General features: G+C 37.0%; 1 protein-coding gene across 1 annotated transcript; it reads left to right on the top strand.

Annotated features, from left to right (window-relative positions):
* The first annotated feature begins 6,896 nt into the window (after positions 1 to 6,896).
* Positions 6,897 to 7,799, top strand: LOC139859019 (uncharacterized). Its single transcript, XM_071847840.1, has one exon. The coding sequence runs from the start codon at positions 6,897 to 6,899 to the stop codon at positions 7,797 to 7,799; it is 903 nt and encodes a 300-aa protein (XP_071703941.1).
* Positions 7,800 to 11,181: the final 3,382 nt, after the last annotated feature.

Raw genomic sequence — 11,181 nt, forward strand, 5'->3', positions numbered from 1 at the left:
ACAAAAGAGCTACGCTGACATTAAAAGAAAAGATATAGAATTTGAAATTGGAGAGATGGTCATGCTTAAAGTTGCACCTTGGAAAGGCGTTGTTCGATTTGGTAAACGAGAGAAATTAAATCCAAGGTATATTGGACCATTCAAGATTATTGATCGTGTCGGACCAGTAGCTTACCGACTAGAGTTACCTCAACAACTCGCGGCTGTACATAACACTTTCCACGTCTCGAATTTAAAGAAATGTTTTGCTAAAGAAGATCTCACTATTCCGTTAGATGAAATCCAAATCAACGAAAAACTTCAATTCATCGAAGAACCCGTCGAAATAATGGATCGTGAGGTTAAAAGACTTAAGCAAAACAAGATACCAATTGTTAAAGTTCGATGGAATGCTCGTAGAGGACCCGAGTTCACCTGGGAGCGTGAAGATCAGATGAAGAAGAAATACCCGCATCTATTTCCAGAAGATTCGTCAACACCTTCAACAGCTTAAAATTTCGGGACGAAATTTATTTAACGGGTAGGTACTGTAGTGACCCGAACTTTTCCATGTTTATATATATTAATTGAGATTGATATTTACATGATTAAATGTTTCCAACATGTTAAGCAATCAAACTTTTTAAGACTTGATTAATTGAAATATGTTTCATATAGACAATTGACCACCCAAGTTGATCGGTGATTCACGAACGTTAAAACTTGTAAAAACTATATGATGACATATATATGGATATATATATATATATATAGTTAACATGATACTATGATAATAAAACATATCATAAAGTATATTAACAATGAACTACATATGTAAAAACAAGACTACTAACTTAATGATTTTTAAACGAGACATATATGTAACGATTATCGTTGTAAAGACATTTAATGTATATATATCATATTAAGAGATATTCATACATGATAATATCATGATAATATAATAATTTAAAATCTCATTTGATATTATAAACATTGGGTTAACAACATTTAACAAGATTGTTAACCTAAAGGTTTCAAAACAACACTTACATGTAACGACTAACGATGACTTAACGACTCAGTTAAAATGTATATACATGTAGTGTTTTAATATGTATTTATACACTTTTGAAAGACTTCAATACACTTATCAAAATACTTCTACTTAACAAAAATTCTTACAATTACATCCTCGTTCAGTTTCATCAACAATTCTACTCGTATGCACCCGTATTCGTACTCGTACAATACACAGCTTTTAGATGTATGTACTATTGGTATATACACTCCAATGATCAGCTCTTAGCAGCCCATGTGAGTCACCTAACACATGTGGGAACCATCATTTGGCAACTAGCATGAAATATCTCATAAAATTACAAAAATATGAGTAATCATTCATGACTTATTTACATGAAAACAAAATTACATATCCTTTATATCTAATCCATACACCAACGACCAAAAACACCTACAAACACTTTCATTCTTCAATTTTCTTCATCTAATTGATCTCTCTCAAGTTCTATCTTCAAGTTCTAAGTGTTCTTCATAAATTCCAAAAGTTCTAGTTTCATAAAATCAAGAATACTTTCAAGTTTGCTAGCTCACTTCCAATCTTGTAAGGTGATCATCCGACCTCAAGAAATCTTTGTTTCTTACAGTAGGTTATCATTCTAATACAAGGTAATAATCATATTCAAACTTTGGTTCAATTTCTATAACTATAACAATCTTATTTCAAGTGATGATCTTACTTGAACTTGTTTTCGTGTCATGATTCTGCTTCAAGAACTTCGAGCCATCCAAGGATCCATTGAAGCTAGATCCATTTTTCTCTTTTCCAGTAGGTTTATCCAAGGAAATTAAGGTAGTAATGATGTTCATAACATCATTCGATTCATACATATAAAGCTATCTTATTCGAAGGTTTAAACTTGTAATCACTAGAACATAGTTTAGTTAATTCTAAACTTGTTCGCAAACAAAAGTTAATCCTTCTAACTTGACTTTTAAAATCAACTAAACACATGTTCTATATCTATATGATATGCTAACTTAATGATTTAAAACCTGGAAACACGAAAAACACCGTAAAACCGGATTTACGCCGTCATAGTAACACCGCGGGCTGTTTTGGGTTAGTTAATTAAAAACTATGATAAACTTTGATTTAAAAGTTTTTATTCTAAGAAAATTATTTTTATTATGAACATGAAACTATATCCAAAAATTATGGTTAAACTCAAAGTGGAAGTATGTTTTCTAAAATGGTCATCTAGACGTCGTTCTTTCGACTGAAATGACTACCTTTACAAAAATGACTTGTAACTTATTTTTCCGACTATAAACCTATACTTTTTCTGTTTAGATTCATAAAATAGAGTTCAATATGAAACCATAGCAATTTGATTCACTCAAAACGGATTTAAAATGAAGAAGTTATGGGTAAAACAAGATTGGATAATTTTTCTCATTTTAGCTACGTGAAAATTGGTAACAAATCTATTCCAACCATAACTTAATCAACTTGTATTGTATATTATGTAATCTTGAGATACCATAGACACGTATACAATGTTTCGACCTATCATGTCGACACATCTATATATATTTCGGAACAACCATAGACACTCTATATGTGAATGTTGGAGTTAGCTATACAGGGTTGAGGTTGATTCCAAAATATATATAGTTTGAGTTGTGATCAATACTGAGATACGTATACACTGGGTCATGGATTGATTCAAGATAATATTTATCGATTTATTTCTGTACATCTAACTGTGGACAACTAGTTATAGGTTACTAACGAGGACAGCTGACTTAATAAACTTAAAACATCAAAATATATTAAAAGTGTTGTAAATATATTTTGAACATACTTTAATATATATGTATATATTGTTATAGGTTCGTGAATCAACAGTGGCCAAGTCTTACTTCCCGACGAAGTAAAAATCTGTGAAAGTGAGTTATAGTCCCACTTTTAAAATCTAATATTTTTGGGATGAGAATACATGCAGGTTTTATAAATGATTTACAAAATAGACACAAGTACGTGAAACTACATTCTATGGTTGAATTATCGAAATCGAATATGCCCCTTTTTATTAAGTCTGGTAATCTAAGAATTAGGGAACAGACACCCTAATTGACGCGAATCCTAAAGATAGATCTATTGGGCCTAACAAACCCCATCCAAAGTACCGGATGCTTTAGTACTTCGAAATTTATATCATATCCGAAGGGTGTCCCGGAATGATGGGGATATTCTTATATATGCATCTTGTTATTGTCGGTTACCAGGTGTTCACCATATGAATGATTTTTATCTCTATGTATGGGATGTGTATTGAAATATGAAATCTTGTGGTCTATTGTTACGATTTGATATATATAGGTTAAACCTATAACTCACCAACATTTTTGTTGACGTTTAAAGCATGTTTATTCTCAGGTGAATATTAAGAGCTTCCGCTGTTGCATACTAAAATAAGGACAAGATTTGGAGTCCATGTTTGTATGATATTGTGTAAAAACTGCATTCAAGAAACTGATTTCGATGTAACATATTTGTATTGTAAACCATTATGTAATGGTCGTGTGTAAACAGGATACTTTAGATTATCATTATTTGATAATCTACGTAAAGCTTTTTAAACCTTTATTTATGAAATAAAGGTTATGGTTTGTTTTAAAAATGAATGCAGTCTTTGAAAAACGTCTCATATAGAGGTCAAAACCTCGCAACGAAATCAATTAATATGGAACGTTTTTAATCAATAAGAACGGGACATTTCAGCTTCTGCCTGAGCTCCTTGGATACATGTGCGTACGCCAAACATCCAAATACTCTTAAGTGAGAGTATGATGGATCCTTTCCAGACCAAAGTTTCTCCGGAACTTCAAAATTCAGTGGTACTGATGGAGATCGGTTGATCAAATAACAAGCGGCTCTGACTACTTCTCCCCAGAATGGCTTTGGCAGCTTAGCCATACTGAGCATGCTCCGAACACGTTCCATGATTGTTCGGTTCATTCTTTCTGCTATACCATTATGTTGAGGGGTACGTGGGACTGTCTTCTCATGTCGGATGCCATATGATCTGCAATAGTCATCGAACTGTCTGGAAGAGTATTCACCGCCGTTTTCGGATCGAAGACACTTTAACTTCTTTCCTGTCTCACGTTCTACCATGACATGGAACTGTTTGAAGTAATCGAACACCTGGTCCTTCGTCCGTAAGAAATATACCCACACCTTTCGAGAAGTATCATCGATAAACGTCAGAAAGTATCGATTGCCGCCAATTGATTCAACCTCCAAGGGACCGCAAACATCAGAGTGTACCAGACTGAGTAACTCTGATTTTTTTGTTGAAGAGGAATTAAACGAGACTCTATGCTGCTTACCAAACAGACAATGATTGCAAGAATCTAGTGCAGCATCCTTGTCTACATTGATAAGCTCCTTCTTTATTAGGGTAGACAACCCTTTCTCACTCATGTGACCGAGTCTCTGGTGCCATAAATTTTGTGAAGCCTCCTTTTCTGCAACATTAATACTGTCTGTGCAGATCTTCACATGAGTCTTGTAAAGTGTGCCACAAATATGTCCCCGAGCGAATATCATAGCGCCTCTTGACAATTTCCATGTGCCTCTACTGAAATGACTATCATAGCCCTATTTGTCGAGAGCTATCCCAGAAAGTAAATTCAGCCGAAGATCTGGCACATGGCGGACATCCTTCAGAGTGATTGTGCTCCCAGAACTTGTCTTTATCCTGACATCTCCAATTCCGACAATCTCAGCGGAACTGGAATTTCCCATCTTCACAACTCCAAAGTCACCAGCTTTGTATGTTGTGAAGTATTCCTTGTATGGAGTCACGTGGTAGGAAGCTGCAGTATCTACCACCCATTCTGTTTCTTCTCGTGAGACGTGAAGGCATGTCTCATCATGGGTTGAACAATAAGCTACATCACCAGAGATAGTCACTAATGTTTCTCCACCCTTATTCTTCGGCTGTGAACTGTTTTGACCTTGTTCCTCTTTTAATCTATAGCAGTTCTTCTTCATATGTCCCTCTAATCCACAATGATGGCATTTATATGTTGGTTTTCTGCCATCAGCTGACCTGCCCCTGCTCTTGCTTCTGCCTCTCCATTTATTTTTGCTACTCATTCGTTGTCTCCCCCGATTCTCTGTGACAAAGGCATGGGTCTGATCTGTGCCCATGTCTTTTCTCCTTGCCTCTTCACTGAATAGGGCATCCTTGACCATTGACATGGTAAGTTTTCCATTCGGGGCTGAGTTGCTGAGTGTTACTACCAGCGTTTCCCAACTATCGGGAAGGGAACTAAGTAGCAGTAGCGCCTGAACTTCATCGCCAAGCGGCATCTCTACAGACGATAACTGGTTGACCAAGCTCTGGAACTCACTGGTATGCTCGGCAACTGAAGTTCCACTTTTGAGCTTCATGTTGACTAAACGCCTCATCAGCAGGGCTTTATTCCGAGCAGTCTTGGCCTGGTACATGTCCTCCAACTTTTTCCAGAGGACATATGCGTCTGTCTCTTGTGCAACATGGTGGAAGACACTATGATCAATCCATTGACGGATCTGACCAATAGTTTTTCGGTTTGATTTCTTCCACTCTTTCTCTTTGGCAGAATCAGGGTTTATACCCTTCAATTCAATAGGATCGAACAAATACTTACAGCTGAGGAGATCTTCCATTCGAGGTTTCCACAGCGTGTAGTTTGTGGCTATGAGCATAATCATAGCTCCGAAAGATGATGTTGACTCTTCTGTGGACATTATCACCTTACAAATAATTTTCAACACAAGCGGGGTTGAATTGTAGAAAACAGAGATCACCGTTACGTCCGGAACGGTTGAAAATGGTGGAATAGACACTTCGCGGCTTAAATTCCACTTACGGGGCAAAATTATAATTTTTATAAACTTCAGGGACCAAGAATGAAATTCTGAAAATTTTAGGGACCAAATTGTAAAATTTCAGAATTGCTACAATACCGCTACAGTACCGTTACAGTACCGCTACAGTGACTTGCTACAGGCCGCCAGCTGTTACAGTGAATTGCTACAGTGATCGTCTTCTCCGGCGAAAATTCCGGCACCGGTCGTCTTCTCCGGCGAGATTCCGGCGAGTTGACCAAACTTTGACCGCGTTTTCTGGGCTCGTTATAACTCCGTTTAAGTCGCCGTTTTTTGCGTTGGACTCGGTTCGACGAGACGAATCCAATGGTACACTCAAAATTGAATTTTGAGAAAACTTCAGAAAACCCAAAACTCGACCAACGTCTCTAACCAAGCTCTTGATACCACTTGTTAGAAAGAGGGGATCGCCTGGACGTTGGGAGATATAAATTTGAGAGAAAAACAACTCTATTACTCACAAGAATAGATTTACAGAGTATTACAAAACTCTTACAAAAAAAACTCTCAAGCTCACACACACTCTCTAGGTTGTGATTACACTTCTCTGAATGATTTGGGATGATTTACAATTGAGGTTTGCACCTCTATTTATAGTAAAAATTCTATGGCAGTGGAAGGGTGTGAACGGATGTACAATAAAAGGAAATGTGCCTGTAAAAAAATTATTTATATTTGAAGTACAAATGTACAATAAAAGGAAATGTTAAAGTTTATAGATATGCATGTACATTGAACTAGATTACTCATCAACATTTTAAAGGTTCAAAAACTAAATAAATGCAATAAACCCTTTTATTCCAAGGAGTATTTAAGACGCCTTAATATGCACACCATTACTGTACCATATATATCATCTAATCTTTACTCACAACTACGAATTATACATACCATGATACCAATATCAATATATACGTACAGAGATATATATAGCTAGGGTTTCGGAGAGATGAACGGTAGAGATGGCGGTTGTTGTATTGCCAGGTACTCCGGCAACGTTAACAGCGGTGGTGGTCAAATAAGTTACGGTATGTCAAAAGTGGACAAAATAATGCTCAAGTTCAGGCCTATTGCACCTAAACCCATTGCTTCTGGATCCGGTTCTAGTTCCTCCACGGTGGATCATAACGTCCGAAATCGACGTCGTAAACGGAAGTACGTAAGAGTTAACGGAAACCACAAATCGAAAAAAGAAACAGAAACAGCTTCGAAGAAACGAAACCTTTCGTCCACGTCATCTTCAGTTTCCGGTGGAGGAGACGCCGTGTTGACGACTCTATCGTTGATGCCGGATACACCTGATCGGAAAGAGAACTCACTGGAAACAAGTTCACGTGATCTGTTGAATTATAACAAATCACAACCGATTCTGTTAAGATTTGACAGCCAGCAACAAAAAGTTAGTTACGGTCACGTGCAAGGCACCGAGAGTAACGTGAATCAGTCAGAAATCGTTTCATTTTTGACGATGGAATGTGTGACTGACACGTGGATCAACGTGGAAAATCGGTTAGGGTTTGTAATAAATCATGCGCAGATGGAGATGGACACGTGTCCGTGGTTTATAACTGACAGTATGGACACGGTGGTGTGGACTAACACGGCGTATAGGGAGATGACGACGGCCGGTGGTGGTGGTGGTGGTGTCGTTGGTTCGGTGGTGGCGAAATATAATCGTGTTACGATGCCGGTGCCTCAGCTAGGGTTCACGTGCAAGATGAAAGTCACGTGGGGGAGTGAAGGAGGCACGTGTGCATCAAGTGTTATGGCGCCGTGTGACGTGTGGCGGTTGATGACTGGTGGTTATGCGTGGCGGTTGGATGTTAAAGCCGCACTGTGTTTAGGCCGTTAATTATATTATAGACCAGTTTATTAGTTATTAACCCTAGTTGGTTGTGGTGATTAATTAGTGTATGAATGAGTGAGTTAATGTTATTTAGAGGCTTTGATGTATATAACGAAGGATGCGAGGGTAGTTTCTCACTTTCTCTGTATTTTCTTTTCTCTAATTATTTCATCGGTTGATAGTTTGATGACGAAAGTTCTTCGGTTATACCGAGTGGAGTATAATTTTTGTTTTTTCGTGAAAAGAAAAATTATAACGAAAGATGCACCCGATTATAATAATAATAATAATAATAATAATTATTATTATTATTATTATTATTTTTTTTATATAATTCAATTTATTAGTATCGAATACTTTTATTTGTCACGCACATACATATTTTTTAAATTATAACAAACGATACACTCGATTATGATCAGCACTTTACAATAACATTGTATCTATGCATTTTAAATAATCATGACATTTCCCAGATCATATCGATCGAGAATTGAATTACACGTGTTTCCACTCTCTTGTTTACTTCTTCACGCAAGTGTTAAGTTTTGAAGTGAGTTAAAGTGTGGTTAGGTTGCATTTGTAGTGTGACATTACGAGTAATATGTTCGTTTTATTTTTTTTTAGAAAAATTGATATGGTTACTTTGTGAAGGATGTTATCTCACATATGTGGGAGGAGAAAGTTGGAGGTAGGTGACTTGGTTATAAAAGGAGGGATAAGTCTTCATTTCAATTTGCACAAATCAATACACTTTAAGTATTTGATTATTTCTTTCTTTCTTATCCTTGTTTGAGAGTTGTATTAGTTAAATATTTTGGAGAGTGTAGTTGGCTTAAGAGAGTCATCTATATCATTGTAATTTGTGATATAGTGTATTTCTCTCTTTGGAGCCGGTGATTTTTCTCCTGTTTTGGAGTTTTCATGTTAAATCTTGTGTTGTGTATTGTTCTTATTTCTTTACTGTTTTTTCATTGGGCGTTTGTTGGGAAATAGTGAGGCCATAATTTCCCAACAACTGGTATCAGAGCGTCAGGTTTGACGGGGGTCTCGGTTATAGGAGTCGGAGTATGCTCTGTGGTTGCCACGGGAGTGGATCGTCCACATCAGAAACGAGTTCTATTGATCGTATATGGTATCTGGTTAGACAATATTTTTTCTGATTCGTAGTAATAGTTGGATTTGTTAGTGGCGAGTTGTGGATTTCCGATTTAAAGGGTCCTGGCTACCTGCTACATCTTTTGGCTATTCGAAACGTGAGCAAAATCAGAGAAAGTGTTGTTTATAGGATACGGATACGATGTCGAAGTTCAGTCCAATGAGGTTTGATGTAGAGAAATTTGATGGGATGATCAATTTTGGCTTATGGCAGGTTCAAGTCAAGGATGTGTTGATTCAGTCCGGGTTACACAAGGCATTGAAAGGTAAACCCACCTTTGTTTCCGGCAGTGATTCTAGCAGTAAGTTCGATGAAGAAGAATGGGATGATATGGATTTGAGGGCAGCAAGTGCGATTCGTTTGTGTCTTGCAAAGAACGTGCTTGCAAATGTGCACGGGTTATCAACGGCAAAGGAGCTTTGGGTTAAACTAGAGCAGTTGTACCAGGGCAAGGGCATCTCAAATCGGTTGTGTCTTAAAGAACAATTTCATACTCTGCGTATGGATGGGGGTTCAAAGATTTCAGATCATCTAAGTATTCTTAACGGTATTGTTTCAGAACTGGAGGCTATTGGAGTTAAAACGGATGATGAAGATAAAGCTTTGAGGTTGATATTATCTTTATCATCGTCTTTTGAACACATGAAACCTATTTTGATGTATGGGAAGAAAACTCTGAAGTTTGAAGACGTTACTAGTAAGCTCCTATCCGAGGAGAAAAGACTGGAAGGTAACGGGGTCTCGTCATCAGGAGATACGATAGTGTTGTGTTCGGATAGGCGAAAGAGAAACTCTGGGAAGAATCTGGTATGCTGGAGGTGCGGGAAGACTGGGCATGTAAGGGTTAATTGTCCAGGTGGAGCTAATCCGGCAAATGGCTCCAAAGACGCTAACATTGTCTCCGTTGTTACGGAGAGTGACGAATTCCTCTGAAGTCACGTCATCCTCATGGTGTGTCCGCGCCACCGTGGAAAGGGATGTTTGTTAGCGGTTCCACAATTACACATGGGCATTGGTTTGGCATTGATGCAGGTTGTGTGGTGGAAACTGATGTTGTAGCTGATGGGACTTTCGGGAAAGCCAAACAGGGAAGTTGCACCATAAAGTTTCAGCTGGTTGTTCAACAACATGTGCTGAGGTGAAATGTTTGGAATGTGATATTCTAAGTGCTATACTCTTAATGGTGGAGCATGATAATTCTTGTTAAGAGTTATGATTGTCTATGATGACAATGATTGTCAATTTAGACAATGTTCGGTAAAGATGCAAGTTTTGTCTCTTGGGAGATAATGTCATCGGCATGAAGATGAGGATCTTGAAGTTGTCGTCGAGGAAGCATCTATATCGGTTATCCTTATAATGTTGAAGTATGGTTATCTTTTTCTATCAAAAAGGTGGAGATTTGTTGGTTTTATTTTTTGATAGAAAAATTGATATGATTACTTTGTGAAGGATGTTATCCCACATAGGTGGGAGGAGAAAGTTAGAGGTAGGTGACTTGGTTATAAAAGGAGGGCTAAGTCTTCATTCCAATTTGCACCAATCAATACACTTTAAGTATTTGATTATTTCTTTCTTTCTTACCCTTGTTTGAGAGTTGTATTAATTAAATATTTTGGAGAGTGTAGTTGGCTTAAGAGAGTAGTCTATATCATTGTAATTTGTGATATAGTGTATTTCTCTCTTTGGAGGCCGGTGGTTTTTCTCCTGTTTTGGAGTTTCCACGTTAAATCTTGTGTTGTGTATTGTTCTTATTTCTTTACTGTTTTTTCATTGGGCGTTTGTTGGGAATTAGTGAGGCCATAATTTCCCAACATAATAGTTTGACCAAATTGAAGAGAAAATGTTTAAGATCACACCCTACGAATTGATTTTAAAAAAAAATAAATATAACATATCTCGGTATGTTTTAGTAAAATGAAAAGAAGATTGACCTTATGTCACTCGTGATATACTTTATATTATATAATTATATAATAATAATTATAAAAAATAATAATTAATAATAGAGTTGTAATCAGGAAAAAACAAGGAAAATGTTGAGATCTAAGGAGCACTTTTCAGCCCTTGGATCATTTTTGATCAATGAACCAGATTAGACTACCAAATAACACAGGGAAGGTAATTTCGTCAATTAGCAATTGAAGCTTTGTACGTACAGAAACATAACAGAGCTCATATTGAACGTGATCAAAATTGAACCTCCAAAAACCCTACGATGGCGATACA

This window comes from Rutidosis leptorrhynchoides, chromosome 7 (assembly GCF_046630445.1).
Source record: "Rutidosis leptorrhynchoides isolate AG116_Rl617_1_P2 chromosome 7, CSIRO_AGI_Rlap_v1, whole genome shotgun sequence".
NCBI classification, from domain to species: Eukaryota; Viridiplantae; Streptophyta; class Magnoliopsida; order Asterales; family Asteraceae; genus Rutidosis; species Rutidosis leptorrhynchoides.